General features: G+C 44.0%; 1 protein-coding gene across 1 annotated transcript; it reads right to left on the reverse strand.

Annotated features, from left to right (window-relative positions):
- Nucleotides 1–613: 613 nt before the first annotated feature.
- Nucleotides 614–15,231, reverse strand: ADSS2 (adenylosuccinate synthase 2). Its single transcript, XM_078596013.1, has 13 exons — nt 14,840–15,231; nt 10,652–10,754; nt 9,609–9,671; nt 9,460–9,510; nt 8,858–8,924; nt 7,567–7,674; nt 7,263–7,344; nt 6,336–6,462; nt 3,647–3,801; nt 2,929–3,053; nt 2,440–2,537; nt 2,169–2,318; nt 614–1,650 (listed from the first exon to the last, which is right to left on the reverse strand). The coding sequence occupies exons 1-13, from the start codon at nt 15,023–15,025 to the stop codon at nt 1,598–1,600; spliced, it is 1,368 nt and encodes a 455-aa protein (XP_078452139.1). The 5' UTR covers nt 15,026–15,231; the 3' UTR covers nt 614–1,597.
- Nucleotides 15,232–15,987: the final 756 nt, after the last annotated feature.

Raw genomic sequence — 15,987 nt, forward strand, 5'->3', positions numbered from 1 at the left:
GGTGCCTCTCTTACCCCAGAACAAACGGAACGAGGAAACCTATATAGGCATCGAAAAACATAGCTATGACTACAGGTATTAGAATTATGCAATTTTTCCACGCAAGATTTACTTTTGCCTGGAGCTTAATAGATGTGTCATATGAAACATCTGAATAAGAAAGGTTCTACGAGCCAAAGTTGCATAATGCAATTCCAATATGCCAGTGCACTCAAAAACTTTGCTTTGTAGAAGTTGTTCAGGCTATACAGACGGGGCAGCATGGGCCAGGACATGTTGTGCTACAGACCGGCTTGTCAATCCATTGTAATTTCAGGGCGTGCTTCATTTCACGTAGAATTGCAGCCATTTCACAGCAATGAAATGACGGTTTTCCTCATGCTTCCTATAACTTTGGTGAGCTATGACTAAAATAAAGAGCCCTTGGTGCAAGATATTCCAGCAAGTGCTTTACACTTCAAAGAGTAAGAATTGCAAAATTAATGGCCCTGTCCCTTAACCACATTGAATGAGAATGTCGCTCCCCTGCAGCAAGATTACGGGATGCAGCATAACAGAACACAAATCAAGACCATCATATGTCAAGACAGCAAATAAAGGAAGAGGACAAATGTTTTACTGTTCAGGTATAATTCATTCCCAGTGCTACAGGTGTCACCACTCAAGCCAAACAATACAGATCACCACCAATGCCTCCAAGTTACCTGTGATCAAAAAACTTGCTCATTAATGAGGAAAAGTTTGAAAAAATTTACAAGCGCACAAATGTTAGTTGCTGCATCAGTGTGCAAGGTAACGCAATTTTAACAAATACAGCAGTGAGTGAGAAATGCAGGACTGTCAAGGTCTGAAGGGCCTGGTCCCAAAACAAGCAGTGTACTTTATGGTGTTTTTTAAAGTCCCGCAAACAGTATGTTTACAAACACATAGATGGCATTTAGCAACTGATGAATTGCTGAAGTTTATGTATGATATAACTTACAACCGCAAGTGCTATATTTCCTTCTTGGTTAAACAAAAATCTATTTTGCTGCATGAATACAAATGTCTGCAAATGCAAGCTTGGACATAATAAGATCTTGAAGCATTAAAGTCACGTAAGGCAAGAACCACCCACTTCAAGACTTGGCTTTATATAGACTGGCAAAATATTGACAAAGAGAAACTGTACAGGATTAAAATTTAACTTTAAAACTAAAAGGCATTTTTCATTTACAACTTAAGGGATTACGTGTTAATTTACTTCCGAAATTTCCTTGTGCGTTTAAAACATTTTGACTAAAATGTAGCAGCATAATAGCAAAATGTCCACATCTCTGTAGCCAGTATTATTTAGGCACACTGCAAATGCAGCCACGATTGAAATCACAACGTTGACATCGTATTAACATCACTGTACAGCAACAAATGCAAAAACCCAAGCGTTAAACTCCTCAATGCTCTGTCAACACCTGTAAATGTGAAGACGTGCAGTCGCATGCATTGCTGGCCAACCCGACCACCATTCGCTGCACCGTGGCTGCACCGCGTGTCCCAGCTACAACCAGCTGCACGCATCTGCACGCATCTGCACGGAGCAGCTTGCAGCGCCACCTCCTCAGAACAGACGGATCATCGACTCCCTCGCCTTCCCCACGCCGATCCATTTAACTGCACAACACAACATCACAAACAGCAATCAGCACACCGCGATGGCAGCCTACTGCCATTACGTAGCACGTGCATCACAAATTTAATTTCTCATTCAGTGACGGTGGAGATCTAAAGGTGAGGTCATGCTTGCAGTGACTTCCAGCCCACGTTGTGGAAATCCATTTTGCATTCAGATTAATCATTTTTAACCTTACACAATGTACAGTGAACCTGGTTTGAAATTGCCTTATGTGAATAACGGCACAGGGATTTTTAACTACCAGTTTAATGTACGTTAACCAATCATCATTGTGCGTACATACCACATGAGCAGCCTCATGTGGCATTCAGTTCCCATTGTACACCACTCACTGACCACACATGCCAATTACCGCACAAGTGGAAAAGAAAATCGTTACGTGGTTAAATTAAGCCTGTAATACGAGCAATAAATGCAATGCTAATCGTTTGCGGGTAAAATGTGGCCTAAGACAACAATGCCAGAGGGACGATGCAGTAGCGGGCGGAGGGCTCACTGGGCACGCTGAGCTGGTTCTCGATGAATCGCACGTAGCTCTGCGCGGCCGCCGGGAGCTCCTCGAAGGTGCGTGCGTCTGCTGTAGACGTGTTCCAGCCCGGCAGCGTCTTGTACTCCACCTCCACCTTGTTTAACACCTCCTGGTTGGCTGCTCGGACACGGCCGTGTTTGCAATGAGTCAAGAGCTCGTACTGCACTCGAAAAGGGCAGTGGTCAGAATCTGTGATATTTTTGTCCAACAGGCAGTGTCAGCGGCAGAATTTACTTACCAGGGAAATAAGGAATGGGTTTATCGTCAATTTTGTACGAGATGCCCACTTTAATTTCGCTGAAAACATCCAGGATATCCAGCTTGGTCAGAGCCAGCCTGATAGGAAAGAGTAGTGCAGACCATGCGAGTGTTACACACCACCTCAAGCCCATCGGCTGAAAGAAATATTAAACATTATTTCACGTGAAATGACACAATTACAAAGGTTAATGGGCAGCTAAGGATCGCTTTCTAGCTCAAGAGGCATAACTAATTCATGAATCACCTTGTATTGCATAAACAATAAACAAAAAAATATTCAATCTCAAAATTTAATTCAGCCTCATAACTTCAAGTATTGATTGATTTCCGTCTGCCCATCTTTTCTCAGCCCCGCTCTCCACCGCCCCCCCCCCATTCCATAGACTTTGGCTTGGCTGCTGCATGGTAGCATTGCTCGCAGACAGCACGAGCGATGCCTCGGGTCACGCTCGGGTGCATCCCTTACGCGGTAAAGCCGTTGATCATGTGGGCATAGCGCAGGAGCACCAGGTCCAGCCAGCCGCAGCGTCGCTTTCTACCCGTTGTCACGCCAACCTCCCGGCCGCGCGTCTGCAGCAACTCGCCCACGTCCTACGAGCCCAGCACAAACAGAAACAATGAAAAGCAGCAACCCAACCTTGACTCCAAGTCCCTTCCTTTCATAATGAAGGCAACTTACATCAGCAACTTCTCCATGTAAAAAATAAATCATTGACTTTGTGTTGCGAGGGCGGCCGGATGGTTCAGCGCAGCTGGTGTTACATCAGATCACTGAACCTTTCCAATGAATTTGTGTAAAACGTATAGCTGAAGGGTACGTATGCGGATTCTTGCATGCATACGCTACATTTACATTACGATGAAAACGTCTTTACTTTTTTATGTGCCGAGGTTGTTCTTGCAAGGGTATCTTTTTCTGCGCCGAGAAATATTGGACTGCACATTCTTTGCATCCATACGAGGTTGCCCCTTTAAGGGACTATTGCCTCATTGGGCTTTCACTTATAAAGCTATGCATGTAATGCGTTCACATGCTTAAACTCTTGTAAATATATACATTTTAAAGGCATTTCGTTTAATGAACCCAGTGTCCCGTTGTGACTCAAAAATAACCAGATGCACACGACGCGGGGAGGAGGCAGGAGACGGGAGCGGCGTTGCCAAAACGAGTGGGAAGCGCTTACATTTGTCTGCTCGGTGGGGAATGCGCCAACGCCGACGCGGGTGGTGTAAGCCTTCACCACGCCGTAGACCTCGCCCACGTTCTGGGGCGGCACGCCGAGCCCCGTGAGCACGCCGCCTACCGTGCAGTTCGATGATGTCACGAAGGGGTACGTGCCTGTAACGTCCGTGGGAATGGAACACAGGGTTGAACAAGGAAAACGATTTTCTTTCTTATTGCACCACTGAAACTGTGACAATGGGAAGCGCATACCTCAAAATCAGTTGTAGGTTTGTTAACAAAAAATGGTACGGACTACATCATTTCGAAGTGAGGCTACTAAGGGTTGGACTGGGCAACCGTAACATTGCATGATTAGACCGTCGTGGAGTTAAGACGTTACACACCATGCACCACTTAAATCAGCTGCCAGCAGACTGAAGTTAAGTTAAACCAAGTGCAAAGCAGTGCAATTCCTGGGCTAGCTAACCCGGTTTCCCAGTGGCCTAGTTTAACCCTGATGGTACTTACAGCGCTTGTGCTTAACGAGAACAATTGTCTAAATATAATGAGACTCAGGTTTTTGTTGACAATTCAGAGGCAACCAACATTGTGGTACAAAAGCAGTATATAAACATCACTGGAATTCGGCATAGCCTTTGACAGTGGTGTAAATGAACTTGTATATAAATACCCTGCTGATGATTGTCAAAATGAACACGCACAGCCATCAATGTTTTTTTCATCATCAACATCTCAAGACTGTCCACCAGACTTTAGATATTGATGGTACTCTTTCATGAAGTCATGCAACTGGATGGAATAAGATTGCTTTCTGACGCAGTTGTATACTACATAATAAAAAGCTTTGCGAGTTGGTTATTTAATTTTTTTAAACGTATACTAAAGTTTAAATGCACGAAGGCATCATAACCTATGTGAACATGTTGATAAGTGTGTGTAATACATTTTAAGTTCTTTTAAATTGTTTTGTATCCGTGGCTCGCATTTAAGTAAAGCGATGCATGCAGGCCTGTTATAATGCACTGTGCTGTTAAGCGAGCATTGTTTGGCCCATATTGTCTGGAGAAAAACTTTATAATGCAGCCATCTTTACCGGCATCATTAAGCTACGTGGTTCTTTATGAAAATCTCCGGTTGGTTTCACATTCAAGAGAACCCACGACACCCATAAAATTCCTAATTCCTAACAGCCTGCTAGAGCACATGCATATAAACAGTCAGTCGAAGGGAGGTGTGATGCAAATGCCATTGTAAAATGGCCCTTAATGTTCACTCCAAGTGGTAATTTTCTGTTCCATGTACCGCAGAACTTCCTAACTTGCTGTTGTGGAAATCTCTTCAAGTTTCGTTCGCTAAAGGGTGCCTGCTGCTCTGACCAGCTCATAAATTGTTTTCACTTATACATAGCTACTAGCTTACATTTATCTGAAAGCTAAATTTCTGAACTTTAATTCCCTTTGTCCAAAAGTCTTAAGGGCAATGTGAAAACAGTGCATCTCTCTTTATCTTCAGTTAACAGTGTTGTATAATGCTTAAATATACCGCAATGGGTTTTTATATTTGATGGCCTAATGCCTTTTAAAAGTTCATGGCTTGTTTTGGCCAGATGTGGATGTTCCAGCAGGGACCAGGATCCGAGTGAAACCCTAGAAGCTGGAAGGTCAGAACCATGTTCCCTGCCAATCAGTCGTGTGCCCTCCTAATCCACTCCCACGGACACTTGGCCTAATGTTAGCACACCATCGTGCAAAACAACACCTCGCTGCTGCTACTGCAGTAGCCCTTGACCGATTCACAACGCTCCGCCGCTCAAGCATAAGGTTACAGCAGTGGCTAGGATTGCATCCCACCGAGAACTGCCCTGCTAAAACATTTAATCTTCTGAGCTTCAGCCCACCACAGCACTCCCTGCAGTTTCCTGGCTGTAACACAGACTCATAGGCGCTCAGCAGCTGCTGAGACAGTGACAGCTCAAACAGGAGTGTGGTGATTTACAACGCTGCCAGTAAAATGTCATGACTGTACAGAACAAGAAACCGCCTTCTAATGTGCTCTCTTACGTACGTGTGCCTCACTTTCATCACTAACCTGGGAAAACTGAGATGCACACCAGTAAGGTGCAAATATATCCCAAGCTGGAATTTTGAGCATCAAGAAGCATTTTTTCCCCGTCTCCGAAGAATGAAGAACCCAAAAATAAATGTACAATTGAAAAATATAGCATTTTAAACTACAGCAAAATACTCTGAAATTAATACTGAACCTGTGACATAATGTGCAATAGACCAAGTCATAATTTAAACATATAGACCAGAGAGCGGAGCCATAACTTCTGAGAACCTGGGTTCGAATCCAGGCATCCCATTGTGACTAGACCATTTCTTAAGTAGTAAGTGGATGGTCTCCTCATGCACCAGATCTTAAAGGTGGCACGGTGCTATCCGCTTTGGTGGACCATTCTCCAAGACAGAGAGCTCACTGCTCTATGCGGGATCCGAATGGATCCTTTGCCTCATGACATTACACCAATAGCGCTATTGGGATAAACTTTGGGGGAAAAAATATGCAATCTATTTAACCTGGTTAATAAATACTGCAGTATTTATGGGAATGTTTTTTGTAAGCTGTCGAGATGCAGCTGAAGAGCTACGGAGGGGAATTCCGCCTCCGAAGTCCCATTCCCATACCAAAGTCAATGTCGAGAAGGGCAGCATTGGCGCCCTCCACCAGGATCTTCTTGGGCTCTCCGTGCAGTGCTTCATACATAAAGTACACCCCATCTTTCACCATGGGCCGGATGCGGTCCGCATACACCTGTGCATGGAAACAATTAGCAACTGGGCTGGTAATATTTAGCCATTTTTTGTTTGAAACATGTGTTTAAGAGTATTTGGCTGCAATAAATGTCCACGTGATAAGCCACTTCATTTGGCAAACCTTTTGAGGCCAGTGGCTTCTCAAAACGAGCTATATAGCTCAGTGGGCCTTACCTGGGGGGAAAAAAAACCCTTTAGTTTAGTTTTATAGTCTATCCCCACTGATGTGCTAGGCACGGTCTAAGCTACGTAGGCCAAACTGGTCAGTGCGAGTTGAATGCAGGGACCACATACATGGGAGCATATAAGTACAGTACGACAATGTATTGTTCTGCCCTGCTATCTACCACATAGCCTCACAGCCTATTATATCCGTTTTAGCCATGGTGGTCACCCATCCAAACATTATCCAAGCTGAGCTTCTGAGATCAGATGAGATCAGGCACATTGCAGGAAATTTGGACAGCCGGGATAACAAAAATGAGGGCTTAAAATGGCGTGCATCAATTGTGAAGTGTTCTTTTCATAAGGAATACAATTTGCATCATGGCTTAGCCTTTTATATCGGCTCACTGTTCCTGCACATCACTGAATTTGCTCTTAAACAAGAGAATATCCACATCATCTTCTGCCATAATGAGCCTTTTGTGCAACAGCAAATTTTCATTTTGAAGGACATTTTTGTGCCAACCACATGCAAAATATATTATCAGTGAGGTTAAAAATACTGCTTCACCACGATTTGGAATTCCACAATAATCCCCCAAACAATGAATTATGGGAAACTGCTAGGCACACCTTGAGCTTCTTCAGCTGGTCCTCTGTGTCTATTTGCAGAGAAGGGTACATTGTCTGGTAGTGCCGTGCCAGGCCCTTAAACCTACACAGCAAATACATAATTAATAGGAACAGCGAAGCACAAAGCAATCAGAGAAAACTGTAAACTTACTTAATTTGACCACTTTAAAATATATTTTCAAGAAATTAGTCTTTGAACAAAACACAATGGAATCGAAAAACTTGATTCGCACATCAGGGCCATTGTTCCACCACAATCGTGCGGTCTTAGCATTGTGGAACAGGCCGTTAATTAAGAACTCACCGTTCAGAAAAATAAGTAAAATCTGCCAGAAGATCACAGATGCGAAGGCCGCTGCGGGAAGCCTTGGCCGAGTACACTGGCCCGATGCCTTTTTTGGTGGTGCCCAGGCTGGGAGCGGGGAGCCAAAGCTGGCATTAATTTACAGCACCACAAGCACAGGCACACAGAGCCACACATTTCATCAACCGCAACCACTCTAAAATGTAGCCAAGTACAAGCTCATAACGAAATGTAGAGTTACCACTTTTTTTTGCTAGATATGATAATGGCTTGATAAAATTATTTTGAGAAACGGTGTGCACACTCACTTTTCAAACTTACTTTTTCAACACAATGGTATCAATGAGTGTAGTTATTTCAAAAGTTATTCACCATTAGCCTCAGATTAGTGTGGTACCACTTATAAAAACATTTAATTAAACGATTTCACTCCTGTTTAAAGAATATAATTGTAATGAACTCACGCCACCTAGTGGAAAATATATGTAGAGCAGTCCGATTCATGAAACTGAACTGCACATAAGTCAGCATGCTGCTAAATGGGCAATTGAGTGCACGATACAAAATATGACAGATAATTTTGACTGTTATTCTCATTATGCAAGATCCTTTTAGTGAAATTGTCCCTATGCACAAATAAGCCATAAAAAAGGTCTGCTAGTGCACCGATCCCATAAGTGAAATGTTTACAACATACGGTGCGAAAGAAGTTCAATCATACAGGCCAAGTTGCTCCGTATTACAAATTCTTAAAGGCTACAAAGCAATAACCATGTTATCAAAGAAACTCACAATCATCAATAACACTGCCTTAAAGAGGAACAATATACAATAGCTGATGTTTTAGGAAATGGCCCTATTTCATCGCACACAAACTGCATTGCCAGAAACGTTGCTCATTACATTATTTGGGTCTTTTGGTCAAACCACGTAGATAGAATATGAATTCCTGCAGTCACGAAAGCTTTAAGTTGCTTATTATGTTTCACAAAAAAAATGTTTTTCCTTTTAAGGCAGTGTGATTGACTTTTGTTATTTGTGATTATGCACCACTGCCAAATTACATTGTCTTAACCTAATCAGTATTGCAGATAGTTTTTAAAAATAGATTTATGCAAATAATAGCTGTGGCTACTATTTCATGAAGCGTAGGAAACAATATTTCAGCAGCTGATGATTACGTGCTTTGCGTCAGTGAATATGCAAAAATAAAATTTGAGCTGTTTTTTCTGTTTTCACACCAAACATTGCCCGACTTTGTTCGCAAAGTTCCTCTCCCACCAAATCTCACTTTTTTCCAGCCTCCGATTGGCGTTGTACTTCCTGTAGGCCATCCACATCCTGGTGAAAATCAAACACTGTCAAAACAAGAAGGAACAGTGCAAGGCGTCACATTCATGGTTATCTAATAGCTTTTTAAACGCATAGAGGTGTGCATTGCATGTACTAAACCTTTATCCAGACCACGATTTAAATATAAATTAATGTATTGCCATGTTGTCATTTAGACCACCAACTCAAAGACTTGAGAAAACATGGCCATCTAAACAGACGGGTTTCGTCCTCATTGGGACTCATCAGTACAGTACTCGCATAAATGTTCGCTGCTGCCATATATGTCTCTGGGAAACCTCAAAAATGGAAGGACCATATTAGCACTTGCAATACATAGAAATCTGTAAATGATGAGATAACTCATCACCATAGAAAAATTAATGCAGGCGGGAGACTTGTTGAAATGGGTTTTCTCGTCATTTAAAGATCTGAATGTGACGTTTCTTGGAAAAGTATTCACGTCAATCTGCAGGTCATCGTTATCATGACCGCTGCGAAAGTTAAAATGCAATGAAATGTGCAACTACAGGATATGCATATGTAAATATCCCTACTTACCAATGTGGGCCCTGTCCGAAATGACTAGCCTTTTATCCCAGTCTTTGAGACCTGATCAGAGAGAAAGTAAGAGCACAAAAAATTATGAGAGCAATATTCAGTGATATTCACTTCATTCTGGTGAATACCCGTCAATGCTTGCACTTTACCTTTTTTCTCATTTTTCTCTGCCTCTTCAAACAAGCCAGGGAGATGGATGACAACACCGTTTCCTGAATAAATGGCAAATAAAAAAAAGCTGTTTGATAGCGTCGCACACTTAGCTTTCCTTTCACAAAAAAAGCTTTAAAACAAATGCAAGGAGCAGTTGGCATCCACAGAGAAGAATTTAATAACATCCACAAGACACCTCATTTAGATGAAAGTGGAGAATGATTATGACATGTGAAACTGTGGCAATAAAGCATCCAAAGGTCAATAATTTTCAGTGTCAGGAGATAACTCGTTACTGCAAGCAGATTGGCCAGTCCCTCTTAATTTTCCTGCCACTCCCCTCCTGACAGCTGGTAATTCTACACCACATCAAGTGCAAAGGCTGGTTGTGTTTCAAAATATAAAATACACGTGATACAATTCTTTGGCAGCCGAGGCATGGCAGACACATGCTACTACAGCAATAATGGCTTTGAAAATCTACTTTTCCAAAATAAACCATAATATACATGCTTTTCCATTGTATCGCACTTGTCGACATATTTTGTATATACTGAATGCACACAAAGGCCAATGCTAATATGTTTAAAAGGCCACAATTAGCGCATAGGGTTATTTCATATTCCTCCTGGATTTGTTGTCAAAGCAAGCATTGGGTCGGGCTCACCTCCATGGCCAGTGCTGAGCCATTGGTGGAAATTACACATTCATATGGCAGTTGTTAGTCTACAAAGGATGACCATTATTTATTGTTAGATACATTTCACATGATAATTTACTATACTGCCCATTTTGTTGTCAATATGCTCCAGTAGAAGCAGTAACCAAGAAAATCATGTTGCCATGCCGTTTGTTTGGTTACCATGCTCTCCACCACACAGGGCTGTACTTCCTTTAAAGTAAATAACACACTTGTTCCAGAGGCAATGACTTTGCAAAATACACATTTCTTTGGGGGGGTCTATTGGTCATGCTAATGGAATCCTTTATATTAAGTTTACTTAACTTTAACAAAATATGTACTGTGCTGAGCCCCCACCTATGTAGGAGGTGGCATTCCTGTTGATGATGCCACTGGGCAACAAGTGGAAGTCGTACTCCACCGAGTCCACGACGACTGTGTGCCCCGCATTGTTTCCTCCCTGCAAGCAGCACAGTGAGGTTTGGGTCCGGTCACAAATAAATCTCTCACAAGTTCAAATACAGCAGCAGTGTGGCACCGTATAACAGTTGATTATGGTATACAGTACTGTATGTCCACGTTTATGGTCGACAAAAGCACTCTGATTTGTTTACAAATGTATAAATAAATAAAAATATAGCATTTTACATGTTTCTATTGGCCCGAAAACATTTACTACTATAATGAGCCAATAATGTCTGTGTGTCCCATGCGTGACGTCACTCCACGTCGGCCAGCCCCCCTCATTAATAATCATTAACAGGTGACGTCCTCCACATGGATCCCCCCCTCATTAATAATCATGAGCGGGTGATGTCACTCCACATGTAGTACCCCCCTCATTAATAATCATGAGCGGGTGATGTCACTCCACATGTAGCATCCCTCCCTCATTAATAATCATGAGCGGGTGATGTCACTCCACATCGAACAGCCCCCCTCATTAATATTCATGAAGAGGTGACGTGTTCCAAATGGACACCCCACCATTAATATTAATTAGCAGGTGACGTCACTCCACATGGAGGGGCAAGGCGCCTCCTCCCCCCTACTCAGAGTCAACTTACAACCCTCACTACAAAGGCAGAACCCTCACGTCACGTGATCTCCGTAACGCTATTGAGACATAGAAGTAAAAAGGACATCATGATGAACAAGGGATTATAACCTTTAAATGAAATAAGTCTGTGTCACCGCGGCCTTGCAAAATGCACACAAATTGATAAAATGAATATCACGTCGCGGTCTGCTTTTCGCTTGCAAGTTTCAGATTTACTGAAATACACCCGTCCTTGGACGGCCAAAAGGCTAGTTTGTATATATTTGCACACATTTACGGTCAGCCAGGGATAGAAATCATTGTAAATTGGGAAACCTGCCGATTAGCACGTTTGGCTATGTATGGTTCGAAAGACGTTCAACATACATATATACCAGACTGCTTTCATATGGACACTTTATATAATTATATTAAGACAATTATTTAGAAACCCTGAACGTAAATGTTTTTAGAAATGATATTAAAAAACATATGGAGCTATTTTCGTTTTATAGTGCATTATTTAACATTGTTTATTGTTTGGATAGATGTTGTGTTTAATTTATGCATTTGCTACTGTTTGTACCTGAATAAATCTGAGTCTTCTTTGAAAAAGTATTGATCTTAATGGGCTCTCTATAACATGCTCAGCCATGCTCTATCCACTTGTTGATGAAAGTCTCAACTCGTCATCACTGTCTCTTATGATCTTAAGAATCCATCAATCTAGCTACTGCATGAGCTGATCTCACTCTCTTCTCTGCTGTGGTCATCCACCTGGCACGTTCTCTCCTTTGGTTGCCACTGCCACCAGTCTCGACCCAACGGTTAGCACGGTTGGCTCAGTAAGGTGCGAAAGAAGTTCAAAATGCATACATGTTCTAGTGATGTGCCTTGCCCAAGCCCACTTACGTTTAATAGGATGTCTCTAATTTGCATTTGTGCTCTCGTTTAAAGTGTCCATCTGTCTCAGTGTAATGTGAAGCATGTATCTCTCTACGTTAATTTGAGCAGCATTCGGCGATTGTTTATTTTTCTATTAGTGTCAATGTTTCAGACCCATATGTCAGAGTAGGTGATATGCACCTGTTGAAAATCTTCTTACAGTGTTCTCTGCAACTAATGTTTAAGTCTTGAGGAGCAAGAACAAGTTGTAGTTGATTTAACCATAATGATTTAGTTAGCAACACATTTACAAAGGCAAGGATGTTTTTACAATACTGCTTTAAAACACATGTGTAAAAGCACTATTTTTAATTCTTAGAATGGGACCTAAAAGTTTTCTAAACCCACCCAGGGGTTTCAGCACAACAATATAACATATGTAAAGTGCACTTTCGCGTTTGTAAAACGTGTGAAGATAAGCCGTGATTTTTAGTTAGTAAAAAAAAACAGCAACAACATGTTACAACTGTCATTGCTTCAAAGGTTATTTCCAACAAGAGGCAAGGCTGTTTAAGCCTCGTGACTCGTATTTGCAGCAATGGTTCTAGCAACAACCTAAAAATACCACGTAAATATGAAACTCCTTATGGGAAGCAACTCAAGCAATTCCATAAAAAGTGTTGTCTTTTACAAATGCACGTACATACACAACCATTTTGCCCGTTTCAACTGGAAGCAATGCCTGTCTGCATGTCGTACGCATCTGGAGGCAATAGCATGATGGCACCTGAGAAAGGTACTTTATGTAGTTGTTTATGGGTGTTATCAGCCATTGAAAGTTGCAAGAGCTTGCCAACCTGGTCAGCGGTGATTGGACACTGGTCCAAAGGGCGCGTGGTGCAACCTGATATCTTGGTCCCTGCGGTTTGTTCAGACACGGCCCACGACGTTGGCCTTTTCAGATTTTGGATTCTTAAGAGTATCAGATGGCGTTAAAATAAAGCCCACGCCCGTTCAGATTGGCTCTCACTTGCTTTTTTCTACCAGAGTTCAGCCACATCTGAATGACTGGTTTCCTGCCATGACTGAAATACAGAAAATGCGCGAGTTATGACCAAACTTCCTGAGTATGACTCTTCTGAAAAACGATTATTTAGATTCTACAAGATTTATCGGAATACGATGTAACTATTTCCATTGTGAGGGAAAAAATACATGTTTCACGGCACTTGAATTTAACGCGTGACATTTAACGTGGCTTGGCATTTAATGGGAAGCACATGCTTGTGTGTCAGGACAAAACGTCAATGTGCTCTCGGCTGTCGCATGACCAAAGTGTTTCATAAAACGTGGCAGGGTTGCAAATAACCTATCCACCACACCTTGTACCTACGACTGCGTTGCAGTGAATCTGGATGTATTACTGTAATAACCAAGGGAACACATACTACACATGCAGCGTTTGATTAACCCCGTCCGAATTCAATGCAACTCAAAACGGTGTTTGCGGACACTCCACCCGAATATGACGCAGTAAAAGTCAACGCTTTACTGCAGTTTTATGGCGTTAACTCTTTCACGTATACCAGTTCGAGAAGATACATTTTACATGCATGTGCTTATTACAGTTTCCTGCAATAATACACTTAATGTAAAACTGTAGAGCAAAATATATTCGGGTTAGCTAATCATAAACCCAACGGAGTTAAGCATCGCGATAAACGCGCAAAGATATTAACGTTTGCGGTTAAGGTGATGGCCTATGCGTAGAACCATGAAGGTTATCGGGTGATGGTCAAGTAAATGGTTCACCCGTGATAAACGTACATAGGCCTTCATGTTAACCGGTTACACAGCCCACGGAAAGAATGTTCTAGAAAACGTGCTTAAACCGTAGTAAGGCGTAGGACATTAACCACGACAACCTTGCACGGCTTCTTAACACATACTCGCGAATCACACCGTTACCCGGTGCTAACCCCCCCCCCCACAGGCAGGGAGGTAATGTTGTTAACCCGGGCAGGTGATGAGAGATAACCTCGCCACTGTGTGAAGGGGGCCTTGTGGTGGTGGTGGTGGTGGAGGTCACACCGACCCCCAACGCCGGCGAACTTCGCTCTCGGAGGCTCCTAAAAATAAACCCCGAACGAACCCAGGACGGATTTGGGGCCCCTACAACGGAGCTCACAGCACTGCTGAGAGGAATCGGTGCCGACGAGAGAGGGGAGAGAGACGGGACCGAGAAGACGACGACGACGAGGCGGCGACGGCGTTAATTGAGGGCCCTCGGGCGCGGCCTAGGCTACGGGGGAGCGTGAATCGCGCGAATCTTTTAATAAAAAAAACCAGCGGGCAAAAACAAGCAACTCGGCAAACTGCATCGCGTTCAACGCAGAAAATCTAAAGGTCGAGACAAATTAACAAAAAACAACAAAAATCCCCGCGCTCGCGAGACGTCACGCGCCGATGAACGCGGAATCGCGGCCGCCTCAAATGTTGGCAGTGAACCCAAACCAAGTCACCGCTCTCGCCCCGCTTGGTAAGTTAGTTCGTAGGCATTTAAAGTGTCTAGCTTTGGCCGAGGTGACGAGAGAGAGAGAGAGAACACAAATACAACTCACTTGACAGCGGCACACGAGGTCGGCCGTCGTGGCCAGCATGTCCACCACCTTGCCCTTGCCCTCATCGCCCCACTGCGCGCCCAGCACCACCGTGATCTTGTTGCCCAGGCTGGGACGGGGCCGCTTGGACGCCGGAGAGTCGGTGGCCTGTTCGCCGTTAAGACGATTTTCCGCGGTTGAGGCCATCGCTGAGGTAAAAATGCGCGCTTCAAGTCGTCGTCGTCGTGGTCGTCACCTCCCGTGTCCTGTTCCTTCCTCCCACCGCACCGGCGTCGTGCTGCTATTTTGGCGCCAACGTGGGTCGATGGTGCCCCTCCCCACGTCACCGCGCAACCGCGCTACGTCATCGCGCAACGGCGCTACGTCACCGCGCCCCCCCTCCCAACGTCACCGCGCCCCCCCTACGTCACCGCGCAACGACGCATCGTCACTGCGCAACGGGGCGACGTCACCGCGCAACGGGGACGTGGGGCGGTGGCGTGACGTCAGCGCGTCGCGTTGGGTTACGTCACGACGTAGAAGGGGTGCATCGGGGCTGCTCATTTGCTGGAGTTACGGTGGGGTGGGGGTGGAGCTGGGGTGAGGGTGGGGGTGGAGTGGGGGTGGGGTGGGGGTGGGGGTGGGGTGGAAGTGGGGTGGGGTGGGGGTAGGGGTGGGGTGGGGGTAGGGGTGGGGTGGAGGTGGGAGTGGGGTGAGGGTGGGGTGGGGTGGGGGTGGGGGTGGGGGTGGGTGGGGGTGGGGTGGGGGGTGAATCAGAATCTGAAAAAAATTCCTGGAGGAATCCGATGATCTGAAAAGCTCTTTTTTCACGCATGTCAGTTGAGACTGGGCCCACCCCGTAATATAAGTGCATACATGTCAACCCCTTATTACAGACAAATTCAGACCTTGTAGGTCACGCCGTGCCCTTAAAAATCTCAACGTTAATCCTACAAAATCATATCACAAGGGAAAAACACAAACAAATATAACTCGTTTTTTTCTGCCCGTATTGAAGCGGCTGTACGCCGTACGGACCTGAAAACTCAATTTCCCTGTACAAGAATACGGGTAACCGGTATGGGTTGACAAGTTAGTGTAACAAGGCAACTCCTATGACTAATTGGGAATGGGAAGCAAGCGTAGGATTGATCACCCTGTCGCTGGCC

This window comes from Lampetra planeri, chromosome 7 (assembly GCF_965212315.1).
Source record: "Lampetra planeri chromosome 7, kcLamPlan1.2.h2, whole genome shotgun sequence".
NCBI lineage: Eukaryota > Metazoa > Chordata > Hyperoartia > Petromyzontiformes > Petromyzontidae > Lampetra > Lampetra planeri.